Source organism: Polistes fuscatus, unplaced genomic scaffold (assembly GCF_010416935.1).
Source record: "Polistes fuscatus isolate 324 unplaced genomic scaffold, CU_Pfus_HIC Scaffold3, whole genome shotgun sequence".
Lineage (NCBI taxonomy): Eukaryota > Metazoa > Arthropoda > Insecta > Hymenoptera > Vespidae > Polistes > Polistes fuscatus.
The window spans coordinates 15,292,565-15,316,800 of NW_025113107.1; the positions used below are offsets into that span (position 1 = coordinate 15,292,565).

The window sequence follows — 24,236 nt, forward strand, 5'->3', positions numbered from 1 at the left end:
ACTTTCGTACACGTTTACTAAGCAAATATAATTATGACAAGAGGGGGAAAAAGAAAAGAAAAGAAAAATAAAAAAAAGAAGAAAAAGAATTAAACCATCTCGACGTTAGATATTCTAAATTTAATTTTCTTTATTAAACAGAGCAGAGCACCGGCTGCGGACTGAAATATTCGGTGAGACGACACACGAGTGTGTTACTTTTTTACCGCGATGTTCTTGTCGACATATTGAAATCTTTTTTTTTCTTCATCCCTCCCTCTCTCTCTCTCTCTTTCTCTCTTGAGATTTTGCATACTTACGAAGATATCTCGGTAACGTAGATATCACTTACGTATGCGAGCGTATGCGTGTTATTATTAGGGTTATCTTTATAGTCTGGAAAAAATTCCATGTTGGAACTCGTTAAATCAGCTCCAAATAGTACAAAAAATAGATGCCCTAACTTTTTATTCCATCCCTCCTTTGTCTCTCTTCTCTGTTTTGATTTAAAACGATTAAACTTGAAATAAAATTGAATAAAATATTCACGTATAAATGTAACTTACTGCTCATATAGAAGAGAAAAGCAAAGAAGAAGCTAAGAAAGGTAGAGAAAAGTCGATGACCGAGACAGATCGTTGAAAGATAAATTTGCATTCGATACAACATCGCACTCCATTACACGAAAATACGGCACGGAAGTTTCGAATGATGGGAAGCTATTTATGCGCTTTTCACCACGATCGATATAACGCATTACCAACGATACGTTTTCAAAATCAAAGAACGAATGAACGAACGAATGAACGAACGAATGAACCTACGTACTTACCTACGTACGCTTGATTTATACAAACCGATAATTAGGATTTCAATAATAATGATTTCTAGTTGTGTATGCGCACTATTGCACGTTCACCATTTTCATCATGTTCTTCCGACTAACGATAATAATTGATATATTTCAATCTAACCAACACATATTAATTAATTATATAATAGTGAAAAAAGAAAAGATAATGATAGACAAGAATTCGAACAAATGGAATTTTGGAGAATTTTCTTACGAGAATATAATAATCGTAAAATTGACTAACAAAAACTGATTGCGCGAATCAATATCATTGACGTCACTGAACAATTAACTACTACTAGAAATGTTGTTGATATAATAGTAAAATCAAAACTTCAAACGGTACGATTTAGACGGTTGTATTACTTGAGCAAATCCTACTCTAATTAATGTCAGATTAAAGAAGAAGAAGAAAAAGAAGAAGAAGAAGAACAAAAAAAAAATGAAATAAAATTCAAGATAATGTTCTTTAACTCGATGATATATAAATCGATGGAATCGAGAATGAAATCGAGAAAATGCGTTTTCTTTGCGGCAATACGTATAAACGTTCTTTCTTCAAGTCTCCCAAGAGTATTATTCTATATATCTATACTTATCCTTCCTTTTCAAACCGATGAGAGAAGAAAGAAATGATAAAGAAATATATATATATAGAAAAAGTTAGAGAGTATGTGAAAAGAGAGGATCACGAGAGGAAAGTACAAGAGATAAAAGGGTAAAAGAGGCCAGAAGAAAAAGCAACGGACCAATGGGCAGTACCGTAATTCATAGTTTTACGAGCCCGACCCAGATTTGGTCAGATCTAATACGTTCGTCTTCTTTGAACCCTTTAATTTTCGATAACTGTCCGATACAATCTTCTTCTCCATTTTCTTCCTATTTCCTTTCTTCCTTTAAACCACCACCCCCCTCCCCTTTTTCACTTTACTTTAATATAGATATATCTTACGATAGTAAGGGGACTACTTTTTTCTATCTTTAATACTAGGACACAATTTTTGTCTTTTTTCAAACAAAGGATTCATCACATAAGGTGTGAAAAATAAAAGAGAGAGAGAGATTACACACACGTATGAGCGTCCATTGCGTTTCGACAAAAAATCGCTGAAAAATGGGTAAAAGGGAAATAAGCGAAACGACTAGAGCGTATAATTTCAAAAGTGAGATGTAGAGAGAGAAAGAGAAGAGAATGAACACGCTCAGATAGATCGAATATTTCTAATAGATTAGTGTCATTTTTTTCCTCCCTCCTTCCCTTCCCATTCTTTTACTCTCTTTCTTTCCCTCCTTTCTTTTCTTTTTTTTTTCTCCCCCCCCCCCATTCTTCCCAAAGTAAAATAGAGTTTCGTTTAAAGCGTGACACACGAATATAACCGTAACCACGTAACCACGATAAATGTCAAAGTTCGTAGGATGTCCGTAATGATCGTAGGCTTCTTTTTTTTTTCAAGATGAATGATAACGCGACCGTATTATTTCAGTGAGACATTCCGATGTATTTATGTATGCATGTATGTATGTATGTATCGATGAGTTGAAAGGAAAAAAATAAAATAAAAAATACAGAAAGATATGATCAAAAATTATTAATACAAATTACGATCGGGGAGAACGAGATTATCTTTAAAATGTTTATCGCGTATCGTATGTTATATAATTTTTGCGAAAGTAAATTCGAGACTCGATGAATTCCTTTTTTTTCGAAACAAAAAATAAAGTAAAATAAGAAAATATATATATATATAATATTTTCAATCGAACCTGACGCGTGAAAAATATTACTTTCCTTCTCTTTGTTTCTTTTCCAAATTCCCAAAAGCTCGACTCTGAATCCCGCCCCCCAACTCCTCCTTCCACCCAACTTCCCCTTGAAATTTTGCAATATCTTCGAAACAACTTATCGAGTTATTTTCCTATCATTGGCAGAACGCAACGGGAACGTTAACGCCAGAAATATAAATTGATAAATAACAAAAGGAAAGAACACGCAAAATTTAATATATAATATTTAAATGCAAATATATATGACGCGCGTAAAATAAATAAAAATGAAATATCGTAAAGTGTATAACTGAAATTTTTCTCCCTTGGTGTTTCTACGGTAACGCGATTATTTTTAACGAGTATCGGCCTTTCTCAACAAAAGGCACAAATGTTCGAATACATGTTTTCGTCCTTGAAGAGGTCAACATAAGCGAGCGGTAGTTTTACGCTCGTGCGAGCAAAAAGTGTTGCTTGAATGAAAATTTTTATCAAACATTTATACGCGGGATGTTTTTCATTTATATTATAAATCTGTTAACTTAATAAATCTTCAAAAAATCGTATAAATCGTTATATGTGTTTTCCAATATGTTCATATTATTAACAACTATCGCGAATAACAAAAATATTTCGATATTCATTTCTATATCAATCCATTAGAATTTGATATTCTCTTTACAGTATTTGTTACATGATATAATATACGATTCTACTAAGAGTGTGTATAATTTAACACGCGACTGATTCACGGAAAATTCGGCAGAAACCAAATGGGTTTTCCTGTACAATCCGAATTTCATTCTTACGATCCGATTAAATCAATTTGACCGTCAACGGAAAAGGGATCCCTTTCAACTTGATGGAAATGCTATTAAGGCCTACGCAAGCACCATTACCGATCTCTCTCTCTCTCTCTCTCTCTCTCTTTTTCTCTCTCTTTCTCTTTCTTTCTATTTTTATACGCTTCGACTGGACCAAGATGATAAAGCATTCTAGGAACCTTCAATCCCGCATCGTCTATTTATAAACCTAGGAAAACGTACGTACATGAGATCGTAAAGGCAAATCATGTTACAAAAGCATCAAAGTCCTACTTATTAAGTGTATTATTTAAATATTCTAAATGTTTATTTTATAATTATTTTTTAAATACTAAAATATCATTATTATTATTATTATTATTATTATTATGATTTTTATATTTAATCGAATGATCAAATTTGATATTTTCAGGCTGGATAAATTAACCATTATTGTATTTTCCTCCTATCATTTCGAGCGTGCTTATTCTATTAAAATGAACCATCCTACCGTTGATTCATTTCAATTTACATCTCGAAAGGATCGATCGTTAGACGATTTTATATGAAAAGAACGGTCCTTTTCAATCGGCCCTTCTTTAATTTGCGTTTTTTTTTTTTCCGGGCTATCTCGTCCTTTTCCTCCTATCATTTCGCAGCGTGCTTATTCTATTAAAATGAACCATCCTACCGTTGATTCATTTCAATTTACAATCTCGAAAGGATCGATCGTTAGACGATTTTATATGAAAAGAACGGTCCTTTTCAATCGGCCCTTCTTTAATTTGCGTTTTTTTTTTTTTCCGGGCTATCTCGTCCTTTCTATCATTTTTTTTTCTTTTTTTTTTCCATTTTTTTTTTATTACCAACCCAGCTTATGGATATCAGCTTTTTATCAATTTATTCTATGTATTCTATAAGCCGAATGAAAAATGGGAAAAAAAGGAACGAAAATAAAAAAGAAAAAAAAAAAAAAAATAGGATGAAAAAAAGAATAACCGAAGAAACAAAATGTAACAGATATTCGTGAACTTTTAATAGAAAACAAAAAAAAAAAAAAGAGAAAGAGAGAGAGAAAAATAATAAAAGAGAAAAAACAGGAAAAGCAAGCTCTCGGGTTGCATTACAATATTGCAAAATTTTTCTAAAGTTAGAAATTCCTTTAGATAGATTATAATATATACCATATCTCTCTCTCTCTCTCTCTCTCTCGATACGTATATAGACCATCGAACCATATTATAATTCTTAGCAATTTTCTTGATCCACTAACGACCACGACGAAACCTTTTACGAAATATTAACATTTCTTCGATAACTTACATTAGACGAGATGAATTTAATCGATACGAAAAAAAAAAAATATAAAATAAAATAAAAATTACATTCGTTTTTTATTTATGATACCTTTTTAATGAAATAGTTGATTATATCAAATATTGCAGCAATTTTTTATCATCTCTACCCCTTCCATCTCTCTTTTGTTCTCGTGTAAAAGAAATAAGAAAAAGAAAGAGAGAAATAAAGTTGTTAACATTCGAAAGCACGTTGAAAACTATATAAGAGAAGAAAATAAGAAAATCGTAATAGAGCATGGAGAATAAGGGAACAAAGTTTAACCAAAGTTCTATGATTATAAGAGAATATTACAATTAAATTGATATTTAATCTTACGTCTCCGTAATTACATAATAATAATAATAATAATAATTATGAAATAATAAAATATTTATAATTAATTAAAAAATAAGAGAAAATATATTTCTATATAAACGGAATTAAATAAGAAAATCGAAAGAGAACATGAAAGATAGACGTATAAAATAATTGAATTGAATTGAAAATATAATTTAATAAAAATATAATATATAAATAAATTAAAAAAATTAAAATAAATAAATAAATATAAAAATAATATAAAAATAAAATTAATATATATATATAAAAATATATATAATATTAAAATATAATATAATTTTATAATTGAATTGAATTGAAAATATAATATAATTGAATTATTAAAAAAGTCAATCGAGAAATATTTGTACCGTAAGACGCAAAATAATATTACATTTTAATTGACGAAGGAAAACAAGTCGAAGTAATCTGGTTTTTGTTTTCTTTTTTTTTTGTAATCGATCATCAGATAGTCGGAGAGTTATTTTTTTTTTCAAAAGATAGAAATGATTTCTCTCAGTTTGGTGTTTCCCTTAAAATTTATCCGGTATATCATATAATATACGAATAACTTTTTTTCATTTGTATTTTTTTGTTCTGAAGGATGGAAGGCAATAACGAGAGCAAATCAACGTAGATAGAAATTCACATTTTAAATCCTATTTTGTTTCAAACTATATATATATATATCATCGTATAGTCGATGGATAATAAAAGAAGCCAATGTCTTTGCTATATCCGAGATAAAACGAGGAAAACGAGTAAAAAAAAAAAGGATAAAAGATCGAAGAGAAGAAACGACTTGGCGCACACTCGCAACTTTCTCTCGAGTTCCTCGTTATAACCCGGCAACGTTATTTCGTTGACTCTTTCTAAAGTATCAACAAAGGATCCTTATTTCTTGTAAATGCAAAAAGTAAGCAACATTTTATCTCGAATAGAGAAAAAAGAAAAAAAAAAGAAGAAGAAGACTCTTAAAAAATGTTTCTTCCTTACCTCACTTTTTTTCTTTCCTTTCTTTCTTTCTTACATTTATTTTTCGACGAGAGATACTGTTTTTAATAGTTATTTTTGTTTATTTTTTATTTTATACCCACAAAGTAACGGCAATCTTGAATGCAGGAAAATAAAGAAAAAAAAAAGAAAAGCAAGAAAAACCGTATAAAATAACAACGTATGAATATACCATAGAATATAAATTACACGTGCGTAAATTTATGTAGAAAAAAAAGAGAACGAGACCGGGGGGTGTTCTCGTCCAACTCAATGAAAAGAAAAAAAAGAAAGGGAAATAAAAGTGAGGAAGAAAAAAGTGACCGAGTACGTAAATACACAATATTATAGTAAAACTACTCTTTCTTCATTTCTCTTTTTCGTTTCTCTCACTTTCCTTCTCACTTCATAACGTTAATCTCTTTCACATAGGTTTTTCCGTGAAAACGCCAACTGGACGACATTTCTTCTTTTTACGTTCATTTCCTAAAGCTCACGTATTTATGCATATATGTACGTATCCATATACTTTCATATACATGTAAGTACTTAAGTAATTTAAGTCAAAACCCCCGAGTTGGGTTACATATATTTCACGATGTAACAAAGGAAAGAAAGAGATCGAATGAGAGAGAGGAAGAGAGAGAGAGAGAAAAAAAAGGAAAGAACATAGCAGTAATTTCAGCATCGTACGTGAGAAACTCGAGTATCGTTGGCCCTTACCCTTCTTGTTTGAAGATACACGTAGGGTAGAACTTGTAGTTGTTCGTGCCAGAAGTGGCTACTCGTAGTAGAGACTTTCATCCTTGTCTTTGTCTCTCTCTCTCTCTTTCTTTCCTTATTTCTTTCTTGAAACCTCTTCGTTTTACTCTACCACTCGTATTTTCTTGTTCCTATCGTGTACTTGCAAGCTTTCTTCTTTCGCGGTGATAGAACTAACCCTGGATAAGGTCTGACTACGTGCAAAGCTTCCCTACATAACCTTCATTCTATCGAGGCTGGAACACGAAATGGAAATGTTTTGTGTATTCCATAGAATATATTTCTCGGATACAAGGATTCAGAATAACTTGGGTATTTGGAATCAATATTGACGACAAATTTTCCTGGTTCACTGACTATGATTTTTCTTTGCAAGAAGTATTTTATCACTCCATTCATATACATTTTTTCTTCTTCCTCTAATTTCATATATTTTTCGTATATTTAATTATTTTCAATACTACTGTGTTATTTCTTTATCTTTTTATTTTTTAATATCATTCTCAAGCGTTCTGATCAAGTATTATAAGATCGTTTTTTTCATCGTCTTCTTCTTCTTTTTTTTTTCAAAATAAAAATAAGATAAAATGTAAAATAAACAAATGTGTGTTATCTGTTGAATCGTCTTGAAAAATTCGTTAGTACGTCGGTATACGGTGAGAAACATGAATAAAGCAAACAGGAAGTTAATGAGTAGAGCGCTAATACCGAGGAAGAAATTTCTGCTTGAAGACGCATGAATAATAATGTTCCCTCGATACTGTTCCGCAAATTCGCCCTTACTCCTGGAGTAAATGTTAAAAAGGTGTGTTCAAAGCTCTTGGTAATGACCGATTAAATATTCGCACTTTAAAAATCGCACTTTAATACTATGCTTTTTTTTTTTGCGGTCGCGACGTAATAAATTTTATTGTAATACGTAGTCTTTATTTTCTATTTAAAATTCGCGTGCGGTTGAAAAATTAAATCTTCGATAAAGCTTATGTAAAATATAATTCAATTTCATTTACTCAAGTTCGTATTACAAATTATGACAATATAATATTTAAAATTCTCTTTATTCGGTCATTTAGTAAGAAAATCATTATCACAGTCGAGAACACAAAAAATTATAATTGTAATAGAAAGAAAAGAAAAGAAAAGCATTTAAATTTTAAATTCGATATTTTTTTTTCTCAAACCGACACGAACAAAAAATTACGATAATGACATGACATTTGGATTCGAAATAATAAGACATATCATACATTACGTTTTATCTTTTATCGATTAAATAAAAATTAACATAAAAATAAAAGTAAGAAATGAATAAAAATAACGAAAACATAATGAGAAACTAGGCGCAACTAGATCTGACGATGGTGACCTTTTTTATTTTTTATTATTTTCTTTTTTTTTTTTTTTTTTTGAAATTTAATTGTAACGAGGTAGGAAAATGTCGACTTCGTGGTAGGTTTTGTGGAGGAACGATATGTGCATGCACACACACACACATACACATACGCGCACGTGTCTCTTAAGCACCAAAGTGTATTCGTGTCTTTCATTAATGAAATGGAGGCAAACGCCTACGCGTTTGCCAAGGGTCAGCCTCACTTTGAAGGTCTCCGATTCCCGATTTAGATCCATACAGGTCGACAAACGTTCCCTCGTATCTTTCCACGAGTATTGATTTTACTTTTTTCTTTCCCTTTTATTTGCTTGTCAAAATTGAAAAGAATGGAATTATAAGTTGGAAGAATTGATTAGGAGCAAAAAAACAAAATTTCAGGAAATAATTCTTCATTGGATTTGATGAGAAGACAATCGATTATTTTATTACACCGATGAAATTGGGAAAAAAAATATTATTTAATCTCTATTTAATATTGTTAATCGTATTATTATTATTATTATTATTATTATTATTATTATTATTATTATTATTATTATTATTTACGATAAGATAATTTTGTTCTAAAAGTCAGCAAGTACATAAATATGTTATAATGTTTTCTGCAATGGATAAAAGTTAAACTAGTCGTATTAAATATTTTCTCAAAATCGTCATTATTATTTAACGTATTTTTATAGCATGCAATTAATTTCGTAATTATCGATATTGAACGTAATAAATTTGCGCGTGCTTGGGAGATTAAAAATACGTATAGATTTACATTTGATGTATTTTAATGTTTCGCGATGTAATCAGCAATTAAACTTTCCACAGAAAAGAAAAAAAAAACAAATACGATGACACCGTAATTATTCTATTACGCGTACTTTAATAATTAACACAGCGAAGAGTTTTCATAAAATTCTATTAAAAGAAATTATTTTCAATTTCAATCTACATTAAAATTCTCGTATTTATTGAGAACAAATTAACGAATATAGAAGGGATGAAACAATACGAGAATAAAAAAATGAATAAATTGTATTTGTTGAGTCTTATTGTTAGGTCAATACTTTAAAAGAAGAACTTAAATGAATATACGTAAAACATCGTCGACATCTTTCGTCCTTGAAGTTGACGTGTAGCTGTCCCAATTCCATAATATGACAGAAACACAGCCCGAGGACTCTCCAACGAGAGAGAGAGAGAAAGAGAGAGAGAGATAGTTGTACCTCCTTTGCTTTACCGTGCACGACAAACACGTCGAATTAGTGCGCGTGCGCTTAACTCCCTTGCTAATTAATCTTTAATAAGGACTTTTCTGTCCGTTCTGTCCGTTCTGTCCATTCCTTTTCTATTCAATATCCTCCTTTCTACCTCTTTCCCTCTTCCCTCTCCCTCCTACCCCCTCCCCACCAGCTTACAATCTTCCTTCAGTCTTTTATTCCTGTGCACGAGCGAAAAGGCGGACTCAACGTCCGATATTTGCATTAAGTTTTCATGGTTCACCTCGAAGAAATAAGAAGCCAATTAACTTATCTATTTTTCATTTAATCCTTTTTCCTTTATCTTCCTTTTGTCTTTTGTTTCCTTTTTTTATCCTCAATAAAACAAAAATTTTCTATACTTTTCCGATCGAGAATAGAGAATAGAACGTAACTAATCGTTCGATCTATCTAAATTCCATTACTTTTAAAAATAGATTTGTTCAATCGCAACGTTACCGCACACACCTGCGCGAATAAAATAAATAAATAAATAATCAAATCTCGAAGTAATGAATGATATTCTTTTTATTATCTCTCTTTCTCTCTTTTCTTGTTACGGGTTTGAATTATTCTATTTTACGAACACTTTCTCACACAAATCCCACGTTTATCGTGTTTTATAGTATTTCTTTCGTTTACTCTAACGGGTCACTAATCATCCATTTTACTAATCGTGCTCACGTTCTTTGATTATAACGATTTTTTTTTTTTTAAAAGAATATGAAGAAAACAAATATAATTTATAAGAAAATAAGTGTGTCTGAGAGAATTTAACTAAAGCGAAGAAAGCGAAGAAGAGTAATAAAAGAAAGCGAAGGGTGTCTCGAGTGTTACGACGAGTAAATTTTATTTTCACCCAGACATTACTTTCTCTCAACTACCACGAAGAAAAAAGGATCCGCTCCGATTTTAGGAGCGTATGTTCTCACTCTTTCAATCCTTCTTTCCCTTTTCTTTCTTTCTTTCATTCTTTCTTACTTTCTCATCCTTTCCATCTTATCCCAAGTACTTGGCAATAAAATTCCTAGAACGAACGAACGAATGAACGAGAGGATTTCTCCCCCTATTTTGTGAGATTGCCAAAAACGATGAGGGAAAAAGTTGCTCAAAGGTGTCATAAAGACGAAACGAAACGAAACGAAACGAAAAAAAGGAAGAAGGAAGAAGGAAGAAGAAAAGTCAAGAAGCATCAGCAGGTTTTTCTTACGGAACAAATCTAAATTTCTTATCGTATCGCAGAGCTATGGGGTTTGCTTGGACATCTCAGAGACGCATAGATCCAAACGTCATCAAAATATTCAGAGAAAAATAAAGAAAGAAAGAAAGAGAGAAAGAGAAAGAGAGAGGACATGTGCAGGTAAGCTTTTCTGTTCTCGCCAGATATTTCCTATCTGGAATAAGGTTTCTGGGATTAGAAAATTGTTCGCTGTCCTTTTTCGATTAAGATAGCAAAATAAAACGAAATATAGAGAAAGGAAGAATAGAAAAGTTCAGCAACATTCATCTTAAGACTCTCTCAACCACAATGTCCAGCTTTTTGAAAGTTTCGATTAAACGAAGAATAAAAAAGTTCAAAGCTTTCTTGCGGTTAATATATTATATAACGAGAAAGTATACGAATAAAAAAAAAATCCTTTTTTCTTTTATATATATTATATATACATTTATATATATTTAATACGTGTGTGTATGTATGTGTAAGTGTAGAACGGTTCGATGAAATCATAAAGAATTTAGGCTACTCTCTATAAATACCATTGCCAAGGTTTTTGGTATTATTGATCGTAGCTGACCGTAATAGCCAAATATTGGACCAGTTTAAGAAAACTTAATGGACTGATTAATGACCGATATATATATAAATACGCACCTAACTAAATTACTAACTAAATTACTTACTAAATAATCGTCTACGTAGTTATACGTATAATCAGGATCTAACCTATATAAATTTTCCTAGAAATTGTGAACAACGTTTAAACAAAATTTGACATACTTCCTTTTCGGAAAAAAAAAATCCCTACGAATATATCAAAGTAATTTAAAGTTATTCCATCGCACACGTCGTATCTTGTCAACTTGTTAACGAGCTCGATAATCGAGCATCGAGAATCAAATAGAAGTTACTTGCCAGAGAAACAAATCAGAAGTTCTTAATGAGTTTCTCTAAGCAACTTCAATAGTCGTACTAGTCGCGAATTGCGCGGAATATTATTTTCCTGGAGAGGTATTCGTTCCTGCGGTATATTTGTTCGATAACAGAAGCAAAGAAAAAGAGAGAGAGAGAGAGAGAAAGAGAGAGGGTTTGAAAGAAAAAAGATCAAGAGTGAAAAATAAAGTATGTATAAGTTTTTTCGAAGCTTGAGAGGAAACTTTACTGTGTGTTACGCGTAGCAATCTGTTGCATGTGTCATGAGACTCTCTTCTCTCTTTTCTCTCTCTCTCTCTTTTTTCTTTTATGTCATCAAATGATTACGATGATTACGATGACAATTAGGGTGACTTCTAATGAATTTAACGAGAGAAGATATAAATTTATCTTTCTCTCTCTCTCTCTCTCTCTCATGAGATTAGGCGTGGTTACATATGGAAAAAGTAACTCTCGTGTTAAACAACGCGATAAAAAATAAGGAGAGAGAGAGAGAGAGAGAGTATGTTATACAGAGATAGATAAAAACCGAAGAGGAAAAGCGAAATGAAAATTAATTAGAAAGTTCGTTAATTAAAGTCCTCCTCTCGTTGCATTGCAACGATAAAAGGCTAGAGGATCGAACTACCTCTGGGTAAAGGAGAAAAAAAAAGAAAAAAAAAAAAAAATAAAAAGAAATATTTTCTGCTGCGTATTTTTCTTTTTCTTTTTTTTGTTCTCTTTTCGGCAGAAATTCCGCATCGAATATAAGAGTTTGTCTAACGGGAATGGGGGAAAAAGAAATAACTAGGAGAGGGAAAAAAAAGAAGAACGAAGAAAGAGAGAGAGAGAGAGAGAGAGAGAGAGTGTGAGAGAAGAGAGAGTGTAAGAAAGTCTTTAGATTTTATCAGAGGGATCAGCAACGACGTCGAATTATTTATAGTTCGCACAGAGCAACGAGAATTATGCGTCGACGCGTGCCACGGATATTTTTACTGCAATTATTAATAAATTAACGGGATCTTAAGGATCCACGACGTTATGTTTAGTTCGTCTTACGTTGAGAAACCCTTTGTCTTTCTTTTCCTCTTTTTCCTCGTATCTTACGACATAAACTTCTTCGTAAATTACTATACCCACGAACACACACACACACACACACACGTTCATTGTGTGTTCGCTAGACATTTCACGACGTTTTATTGAAATGACTTACTCTAGCTAAAACAGTACGGAGATAGAATTTTGTTGAATCGAGAAAATGATATTAATAAATAATATGATTAAAAATAATGGAATAAACGTTTCTTATCTTGAATATCAAACTATTTCCAAATGAATTTTTGTCTATATTATTTCGTAAAATCGTCACGTTGTCTTATATTTCTTTTGTGTCTGTGTGTGTGTGCGTGTATGTGTATGTCTTGCTCTCCCTTTTTCTTCATTTTCATCATCGGACGCGAGTATATAATACTCGAGAATGGCCGCAATAAAGTGTCGAGCGCAGCCCCGCGTGTGTTTACACGCAGAGATGAAGGGAGGAAACGTCATCCGACGTGAGTAGGCTTCGGGATCGATCTGCTGACATTTCTGGGTTACGTAATATTGCACTCCGCTTTACCTGCGAACTCTAAATGTGTCTTCTTACACAGTGAAAGATAGAAGAGGGGGGTAGAAAAAGACCGATACGAATGGAGACAGCCGAACTGATGAAGAAACGAAAAATACGGGTTGTGTATTTTTGCTTCTGTTATGCTGTGTCGTTGCTGTTGAAGCTGCTGCTTCTGCAGCTGTTGATAATGATGATGACGATGACGATGACGATGATGATGATGATGATGATAATTTTGATAGTGGTGAGGAACATTGCTGAAATATGCTCGCGTATGCACGCTCTGTTCTCGAACTACATTTTGTTGCAGCATGTACTTGAGGTCATGCTAGAGTGATGGGAATTATCTATGGTTATATTCTGAGCGAATATACCGCTTTATTTATACTGCGTTATGTATTTATCAACGTACAATTGTACGAATTTAGAGAGAGTGGGAAAGAAAGAGAGAGAGAGAGAGAGAAAGTGAAGAGAGAATTAGACGATTTAGAAGCCCATCCACTCATCTCCGTTTCTATTTAATAGTCCAACCCCAGACTCGCCATTTCCCTAATAAATTACTTGAATTTTGCGCTTATGCGTTAAATGAAAGTCCGGAAAAGCTGCGTCCCATTGTCATAACCATGATGACATTTCTTCATTTTAACTAACTTACCCGTAATATCTACGTATGCATTTCAACGTAATCCCACTATCGTATAACTTGTACACTAATTACACTTTCCAAGTAGTTAGTTTTATTTGTTTTTGAAGTTATCTAATTAATGTTTAATCTGTTTTCGCGTCATTTATATTTCCTATACCTATCTCATAAATATATATTCATATATTATATTCGTAATTATAATATTTGTATTGGTAATAAATATTTTTTATAAATATGATAATAAAAACTCTTCGGGTGGTTGGGGAGGGACGAGCGGTGAGTATTTGTCGCTATTACAAATTGTCTTGTTATTTATTTAATTTCTTTTTTTTAATTTTTTGATTGACTTTACGCTCAAACTTTTCCACTAATTTATCACAAAATCCTCGATAACGAACACCGTGTTTGCGTTCGGTAAATATTCGAATGTAACAATGAAAAGTTATATAGGTATACACATAGGAAGTAAATTGGGGTCCACGTTTTCGCTTGTACGAAAGCTAACTCTCTCTCTCTCTCTCTTTGTTTCTCTCTCTGTTTCTCTCTCTTTGTTTTCCTCTCTCTCTCTCTCTCTCTCTCTCTATACCACGAGTTATTTTCGTGGCCAACGAAAAGTTGTAAAACGTTTTCCACAAGCGAGCTTTACATTTCTATCTTTCTACCTTTTAATGTACCGAACGTCACGCGTTATGATTTACACCGGAGTCAAACACACCGAAATATATTCAATTGGTCGAAGGTTCGGTTGAAACACGAAAATTGTCGAAATATCAACGCGGAAATTCGCATAACAACGAACACGCGAGAGTTCGCTACGAAGAAAGTATGAAAGAAACAAATTTATGGCAATTTTATTACGAATACATAATCACCCGTTACGTTAGTATCGTGAAAAAAAAAAAAAAAAAAATATTTATACATAAGAAACGAAGAAAAGAGAATTTCTTTTTTTCCGTCGTTAATAAAATAAAAATTTAGAAAACGTTTACCATCGATTTTCATCGCGCGTCGTAGTAAAATATGCATGAAAACGATATTTTATTGTCGTCGAGAAATCTTCGTGAAAAAAAGAAAAGAAAAAATAAAGAATAATATTCAACGGAGAAAACAAAAGGGTAAATGGGAATACTCTTTTTTTCCCATATTTTCTTCGCTAGAAAAAAAAAAGACAAAATAAAAGAAAAAAAAAGCAACAAACCGTAATACACACGTACGTCGTTAAATCTCAAGTGGGGTGCATCGAAAGATTTCATCTGGAAAATAAACTTTCACAGATTTCTCTATTATCTACAGCAATTATTTATACTCGAAATTCTCAACATCAATTTCGGGTTCTATCGTGAGTCTTTTACCTATAGCTTATGTGCTATTCGCAAGAGTAAACATTAGGCTATTTTCGTGAAGACACGCCGAATGAACGAGAGAGAATAAGAGAGACGAGAGAGAGGTGAAGGAAGGATTAGTAAAAGTATATTGCACCGATGACCCATCAGTATTCTATATTTGTACATTTACTATACTAACACATACATACGAAACATAACGAACGGATAAATTACTTCAAACGATCAATTTATCTTTTTATTTAAACAATTTCAAATATCTCTCTCTTTTTTTCTCTCTCATTTTCTATAAAATATCACATAGGTTTGTACATTCGCCATGTGTCCATAAATTTGTTTTATTACATTCATTATATTTTATCTTTAAATTAATAATTAATTAACATTTGTCAAAATATATAAATTCCGTAGATGCACGAAAGAATCCGTTACGCGACATTTCGATTTCTTTAACATTTATTTAGCTCACTTCCTTTACCGCGTTATTTGACCAATTTTAAAATATATTTCTAGAAGTTATTTCTCAACGTGTTCGTATAATTTAATTTTCATCTTAAATGTAGAAACGTGTAAATATAATTGGACGAAAACCTTAGAAAATATCGAGTAAGTTGGCGTTGCCACATTTATCAGATTTTTGCATACGTGTCGTACAAGATGTCACCTATAAAGTGGCTGATTGTATTAGGAGTAAAAAAAATAAAATAGAATAAAAAAAAAAGAAAGAAAGAAAGAAGGAAAAAAGGAAAAAGCAAATGGAAGAAAAAAAATATTACTCTTGTTCGATATTTAAGCACTATCTCGAGGAAGGAACTTTTTTTCACGTTATCGTAGTCGTGAAAATTTATCTCCCTTTCCAAAGTAAAGGGAAGACGTTTTGAGGGCAGCTGCGAATCTTTTTCCTTAAGATCGCTCTCCACCATCGTACCTTTTTTAATGCAACGCATTTTTCTTCGAGCTACTCTACTAGCAACATTTTCCTCTTTCATTCTCTTTTTTCCTCTCTCTTGCTCTTTCTCTCTCTCTCTTTCTTGTCTAGCAAGCAGTTTGCTACACCGAGGCATACGAAAGTTCGGTTAGAACAGGAGGAAGAGGAACGGGATGAGAAGGAGGAGGAGGAGGAGGAGGAGGGTTGGAGAATTTGTGACGAAGTAGAAGAGAAAGAAGAGCAGATTTAGCACTACGCTTATGACATAAAGTAATTTTTCCACTTCGGAGGAAAATAAAGGAACCATACAGTATCGAAAAGGATAGAAAGAGAGAAAGAGAGAGAGAAAAAAAAAGAAGAGTAATTTAAAAAGATAATAAAAACATAAAAATTCGCATTTTTCAAATAATGCTAACTGGCTCGTAAACGAACAGATTATACGCTCCTCTTTTCATCGAATCTACTCAATTAATCTAAACTAAATGGAATTTTTTATCCATAGGTATTACCTTCGTAAAGTATGAATCATTGTATTGAATCACTCTTACGTAATACCATTTTTCTGATTCCTTTATTTTCGCTTATAACTCTCGAATCTATTTCCTACTCTTTAGTCACTTTATTTAATTAATAAAATAATTCGACAAATAAAACAGTTATATTTAAAAAGAAAAGAAAAAAAACAGAAAAATAAATCAAAGTCGATTGAGTATTATAATAATAATAATAATAATAATAATAACAATAATAATAATGTTGAAACTTAACATAGAAATAAGTGAATTCGCTTTTTGATCTTGTTAAATTTCTATGTAAGATCGAGAAAGGTTTCCACGAAGAAAGTTGAGTAAGCTACTTAAAGATAATATCAAAAAAGGCTACCACGGAAATCTCTTCCTAAACGAGCTCCGAAACCAAGCGTAATAACTTAATCGAGGTTCTACGTTGGACCGTCAAATATTACCGACGAATATCGACGGACTATTGAACAGGATTTCCGTTCTAGCTATAGACACACACACACATACACACACATGGATACTACCACCTCTCCTCTCGGCTCTTCTTCGATCATGAATTTCGAGACGATATGAGGAAGAGCATCATCGATATTACACGAATTCAAATTTTCGAATTGATTATCTCTGACACGTATCATTATTCGTTCTGATAAGTGATAACGATTAAATCAAATTAAAAATAATCGCGATGATAATAATAATAATAATAATAATAATATGTCAAGCATGTCAACGATTTACCTGAAAATATCTAAATTGTCCCATCTTGTCCCATCGACCACGACAGAGATGAGTACCATCGAACATTCCAACTTTCTTTTATGATTTAATAACCCGTGAAAGGATCAGAAGATGCATGCGATGCATATCGATAAGCAAGGATCTTGTTATCTTGAAGAAAACTTTGACTGGATACACTGTGTGCTTCTACTTTATGTCACACTGTGTTAGTCCTTAGAGTCAACAGCTTTACCTACGATCTCATTGTACGTGAGTCGCTACGTTTACGTGACAAGATACGACAATGTTTAAAAGTATTAGTGAATAACGTTGTGACAAAGTTTCGATGAAAGATTTTAAACAATTTATCTTATCTTGTCTTTTCTTTTCTTTTCTTTTCTTTAATTTATTATTATTATTATTATTACGCGAATCGAAGTATACATAAAAATAGAAAAAGTAATATTCAACGTGTTAAACTTGAAATCGAATCGAAAGAAAAATGTAGAAATAAAGAAAAACAAAAATAAAAGAAAAACTAGTTAGGAATTCTAACGGATTCGCAAAACTCTCACAATCAGTAGATTTACAAAAAGAGTGATCGATACGCATGAACTCTCTCATGCTTTCGACAGTTAAGAGAGAAACCGATATTCGCGTTTAATTCTCTCTCTCTCTCTCTCTCTCTCTCTCTCTCTCTTTCTCTCTCTCTTTGAACGTGTTCCACTCGAAGCGCATGAATTCCAACCATTCGTTCGTAGCCTGAAAGAGGTCACAGAAATTTCGTTCACGGAAATCTACGGCAAGCAGCTGATTTGAAGAGCAATGATCGGTATATGATAAAACGAGTCTTTACCACGCCAATAAAAAGACTCTTTCTTCGTTTAAACTTCATAATTTTCCTTTTTCTCTATCTTCAATTCCTTTTTAGATTATATTTTCTCAACTTACGTTAGCTAGTTTTACGCTAAAGAATAAATAATAAACTAGTTTAATACACGAATATCTATAAAACGAAAGTAAATTAAATTGTAGAAAATTCGATGAATGTTATAATACATTTTGAAAACATAAAACAAATTCATTGTGTTATAAAAAGATTGATTTTATGTTAAAAAATGTGATATATGATTAATAGACGATGTAGTCTTACAAAAAATATAATTTATAATATAACACACACACACACACAGATGATCTATATATATAGATATTAATTAAATTTATTACATTTATAATTAATTTCAAATTACCTGTGAGATATAAAATGTACACGTCTTTGCAAGGTGTTTACGTATAAACTTCTTCGACGACGACTCCTACTAGACTGACGTTTCAATATGTATGTTTATATATATATGTATTAAAACTCGTCTTTGAAAGAGGTCGAGAGTCGAATAGGAACCGAGCGAAAGTTAGAAAAACGGCTTCTATGATGTAAACAATAATATTCACTACTAACGATTTTCTCCTTCGTTTAAAAGAATGCGAATGTTTAAAGTACGTTGTATTAGTTAACAAATTAAAAAATTCGAGCATTAAATAGAGTTATTATTCATGTCAAAAAAAAAAAAAAAAAGAACGCGAAGCATGCGCGTCTGGCAAACTTCTTGTAGTTCGTTAGAATAATTTATTAGAGGAATATTAAATGAAGAGAAAACAAATTTTGTTTATAGTGCTTTTCGAAATCACCAGCCCGACCCGTTCTCCCTCAGCCTTGCCCTTTCTAATTTAATCATAAGGGGTTGTAACCAAACATCGTTAAAATCAAACCTAACGTCGATTAATAGTATTCGACGTATTGCGTCGTAAACTTTAACGAGATAATGAATTGTAATTGCCATTGAAATCACCCAAGGGATTGTTAGCAGCTTTAAAACAAGCGTTCGTGGTAACCACATTAGACACATATTGAGATTGATTTAACTATTCAAACTTTTAAAATAGAATATTAGTACGATCTGGACGAATCGTATGTATTCGATGATTTTTTTAGTTTAATCTGGTCAAATTAATTCTCTCTTCTTCTTAAGCCCATTTTTGGCCATAACTCGCCACGCTGGCCATACGTGTTGGCGAGTATAAAATTCTAGGATATTAAGAAAGGAGAATTTGTGGGTTTGAAAGGAGAGTCAGGGATAGGACAATGGTTTCACCCGTATGGTCTTGGGAGATAAACCAAGGCTCGCGTAGGCAGGGGCGCGTCCCTGAAGTAGATCTGTCAACTATCGGGTTCATAGTTGAGTATCTACCCGCTACCTAGTTTAGTAGTTTTAGTTACCACATTAATTAATATACCATTATAATTATATTAGTATTACTTGAAATGGGAAAAATATGAATTTTGGTTTGTTACAGGAAATGGAGAAAAAGGCGTGATCGGTATTTACCGTGAAAGAGAAGGGAGGTGAGAAAGAGAGAGAGGGAGAGAGAGAGAGGAGAGAAATGAACACAAACGGTAACGTCGGATCTCAGGAGGGCGGCAATGGGAACGATTATGGTGGTAGTAACGAAGAAACGACCGCCCTTCTGAGTAGGGCACCACCTCCGCCGGTGGTGGTTGCCGCGGCGTCTCAGGGCAAGCCGGTGCTAACGCGACAGAATAGGGCAACTTTTTTGGTTGCCTCGCCGCAACTGTCAGTGTCTGGACTTGGCGGCTCCGAGGAGAGCGGCACCACCGAAGATCCGGCTACAAGATCGGTACCCGATATCGAATTGCATTGTCGATTAGACGGTGAATTTCAGCAGCAGCAACAACAGCAGCAACAACAACAGCAACAACAGCAACAGCAGCAACAGCAACAGCAACAGCTACAACAACAGCAACAATTGCAACAGATCGTACCACCTACCATCTATCGATCGAGACAAGTGTCTCATCAGTATAGTCGTTGCAGATGCGATCGAAGGGATTCTCTCGCTCCTTCCTCGGCCCTTCACTTGGCTCGCAGCGTTTCGAGGTGAGTTTTATGCTCGTCTTATTATAAATCATTTTGTTATTTAATAATTAATAATATTATATTATAATGAGTGTTTTCGATATGGCCATCGATCAAAATGTTTTTATTGGATAACTTATTTTCCAACAACAAATGACGAAGAAATGTAATTTCGTTCGATATTAGTTATCGATCAAAGTAACATCATCGTAAAGATGCACTTATCGTTAACTACCTTTTTATATATAGTTTAATACATTATAGCGAGTGATGGATTTAAAAAAAATCAACTACTAATATAGACACACTACATATGTATTATATATATATTATTTCTTAGATTTACATTTAGTACAGTGTTATCTAGGGTGAAAGGCGTAAAGTGGAGCAGAAGGGTAAATAAATTCGTTGGAGGAAGTTCTCTTTTTCGACGAAGATAGACACGTTCGCTGTCTACGATCTAAAGTAAAGTACAAAACCTTTAGAAAGGAATCGATCTACTCAAGAATTTACGTCACGTGCAGGCTTTTTAATGGTATAGTTTCTCTTTCCTTCCACTAATACAAATTAACATGAATGAAGAAAAAAAAAACAGAAATAGATAGAGATAGAGAAAGAGAGATTTGACATAATTATTAAACAGAACTAGTTTGTACGTTACAATCGAAATATTTCGATTTAAACTCGATTATAGACAGTTACTCTGTAAATCGATGCTTTGGATATTCCAAGTGGAAAACGTCAAATTAGTGCTAAACGTTGCTTCACGTCTCGACGGTTTCTCCAATTCGCTCTTTCTCTTTGTTCCTAGTAAATTTCTATGTATATATAGTCAAAGGCACGTCTCTCATTTTCTTGATTATCTTGATTACAAGAATATAGTTAATTACCCGAGAGCATAGCTCATCGAAACGAATAAATTACTGCATTTACGTATCTATAATATATATTCCTATATTCATGGTTCTATTATAGAATAGAATTATTCGTCAAGGGACTCGACGATATAATATTCGATATCGATCGATAATAGGACTCTACGAATATTTTCATATTTCGTATGATATTATTATTTGTTATTAATTAATCAATCATCGATGAGATGAATTATTAGAATTTTAATATTATTTAACCGTATGTACGTATAAACCTGTTCGTTTGAAGAAAAAAGAAAAGAAAGAGAGAAAAGTAAATATTCCCATTGAAAAAAATGTATCGACCGCGTTCTCGTTATCGGTTAATGCAATCTTGAAAATTGAATTTATCGTAGCGAAGAAAAATTTCAATAACTTTTAAAAATACTTCAATGTTCCAATTATATTTCCCCTCTCTCAAAACTTCGATCTGTCGTAGTTGGAAAATTGTTAGACAAGTCGAATAAATTATTTCGATTTTAAATACGAAATACGACGTAGAAGACATTTTGATAAAGGAATATGATAGGAAAATGATCATTTATCGTTTCTATTCTTCTTTTTTTTTTTTTATCTTGTTACCGTAACGTTTGAAATTAATTCGCCAATAAATATCATTACATAGAATAGAAAGATTAAATTTAGCTAAAGAAAAAAAAGGAGATATAAAGTGATTAGCCCGACGAATCTCGAAAAAGGTTAATTAATTAAAAATATAACGAATAAACTTTTGACCGAGAAAAAAACTTTTAACTCACCTTGTACTTTTTGCTTCGGTATTTTAAATAACAAATATTTTCTGAGTTTACTACGCGAGATAAATAATGTTTGCTGTTTCCCCAAAGTGATGTTAAAATGATTAATTTATTAAAAACGAGCGATTAAGAATAAAAAAAAAACGAAAAAATGTCGCAAATCTTCGATACGTTCAAATCGTAAAAAGTATAAAGTCAAAGAAGGAATAAAAAGAAAAAGAAAAGAAAAAAAGGGGAAAAAGAATGAAAATTCTAGCAATCGTCCAAATGGAAATAAAATTCATCCGCGCGCGTTTCGGTTGATCATCCTCGATTGCTATAAAATAAATTCGAAGAGATCTTGAAATAAGAAAAGGAGAGAAAAAAAAGAAAAAAAGGTAAAAAAAGAAAAAAAGGAGAGAAAAAAATAAAGGAGTAAAGTATTCGAAGGAATAATTTGATCGAGAGGATTCGCTCGAACGAAATCAAACACGACACAAATTGCATGGGAATAAGTCTTATAGATTTGTATGGATGATAGTTCGACTCATCGACTCGAATGATGATCCTAAAAGGAAAATGGCCCCGAATGAATTTCCTCCCTTTCGATCGCAACGATATTGTCTCGTTCGTTGATGGTTAAAGAGGTCAAAGGTCATCTCACATAGGGATAGCATGTAATACTTATGTACATGGTAGGTCCATTTCGTGGTGACGTTTCCCAAGAGAATATAAGGGGGGAACATAACGCCAGGATTTCGTGTCTTCAACGTTCCGACGTTTCTACGATGTCGTTTGCTACGGAAGATTGACTTGGACTTTCGAGCTTCTCTCTCTCTCTCTTTCTCACACACACACACTCTCTTCGTGTCATTCTTGTTCTATGTTTAGAACCTATGCTCTCGAACAGTTTGACGAGCTTCGAGCTAAATTACGAGACACAAAACTCAGACAATGACGATCTTACCTCTCGGTCATTTTACATTTTCACGGTAATAAATGTCTCCGTGAGACAAATGTTACGAGATTAAATAAATACGATTCTATGAATTTCTATCTACTTGTTTATATATATGTAAAAATCGTGTGTTATTCAATTACGAATGGAATGATCGTTTTGTATTAATATTAAATCTACCACACGAGGGATCGGATGATCTGTTTTTTTTAAACTTTTTGGTTATAATAGCGTTATTTTGTCAGTCAAGTGAATTCTTATTGCATAAATAATATATTTTTGTGTTATACGTATGTATTGTACATCGGTAAAATATATTTATGTCATTTGATTCGTTGTGATAGAAATATAAGTATACATGAAACATTGTAAATAATAAACAATTTTTTAAGTTTGATTTAAAAAAAAGTGTTCGAGTAGAAATAATACGAGAAATATTTTATTTTCGCATTAATCTAGACGTATCTAATTTAATACGAGAGAGGGAGAGAGAGAGATAAGAAGAGAAAAACGAACTTAACGGGAATTCTAGCCACGTTCCTTTAACTTTTTCTTCAAGCGAATATAAGAATTTCATAGGAGGGGTAAAGAAGAACGAGAAAGAGGGAGAGAGGAAGAGAGAGAGACGGGTGGTTAAAAACAAAAAAGAAATATAAGAAAGAAGAAAAAAGAAGCAGAAAAAAAAAGAAGAAGAAGAAGAAGAAAAAGGACGAATAAAAGTATATAAGCTGCGGTAAAAAGGAAAACTTTCGAGAACGACAAGAATTTTCAACTTTCTTCGTTACGCGATAATATTTAACGATAATACCGTGATACGCGAGAAAAAAAGCAACTTAATCGTAGAATGTCATCGAGCTTTAATTTCATTTCTATTAGAATTTAAAATAAAAAAATAAAAAAAAAAAAGATAAGAAAAACGTTATTTCTTTTGAACTCTTTTTTCTCTCTTTATCCTACTTTCGATATAAAAATTGAACGATATAGGAAGATAGAAAACAATTGTGTTCGGTCGAGATTATGGTCGAAGAAATAAATGAAAAATAGAATCATGAAAGATTTCAATTTCCATACTTGAAATATCATAACGCAAGAAAAGTCTATCGAATAAACGGACGGAAAAGGAAAGATCGGGTTCGGGGGCAATAGTTCTTTCTTTTTCGTGGATTTAATATACAATCGTTCCCGTGAATTATTCATAAGGTGTGAAGTACAAAGTAGATAATGCTAGTAGTATACTCAATAGCATCGAAATTGAGAATTTCTCGGTTCGGTATTTTCATGAGCGAAGTCTGTCAAATTTCAACAAAGATAATATAATA

General features: G+C 32.4%; 1 protein-coding gene and 1 long non-coding RNA gene across 9 annotated transcripts in view; one reads left to right on the forward strand and one right to left on the reverse strand.

The window, feature by feature from the left end:
• Positions 1-24,236, reverse strand: part of LOC122520159 — a 123,878-nt gene that overhangs the window by 29,746 nt on the left and 69,896 nt on the right. For 2 of the 7 annotated variants that reach the window (XR_006304458.1, XR_006304453.1), the window contains exon 1: positions 6,793-7,067. The exons of the other annotated variants lie outside the window; for them this stretch is intronic. This is a non-coding gene — a long non-coding RNA (uncharacterized LOC122520159). Of the gene's footprint in view, positions 1-6,792; positions 7,068-24,236 lie in introns of those variants that run through there. 7 annotated transcript variants of the gene reach the window in all.
• LOC122520155 (small conductance calcium-activated potassium channel protein) overlaps positions 1-24,236 on the forward strand; it is a 143,845-nt gene that overhangs the window by 26,721 nt on the left and 92,888 nt on the right. For both annotated transcript variants that reach the window (XM_043640158.1, XM_043640159.1), the window contains exon 2: positions 19,731-20,332. In XM_043640158.1, coding sequence (XP_043496093.1) covers positions 19,818-20,332 — 515 coding nt within the window. In that variant the 5' untranslated portion in view covers positions 19,731-19,817. The remainder of the gene's footprint in view (positions 1-19,730; positions 20,333-24,236) is intronic.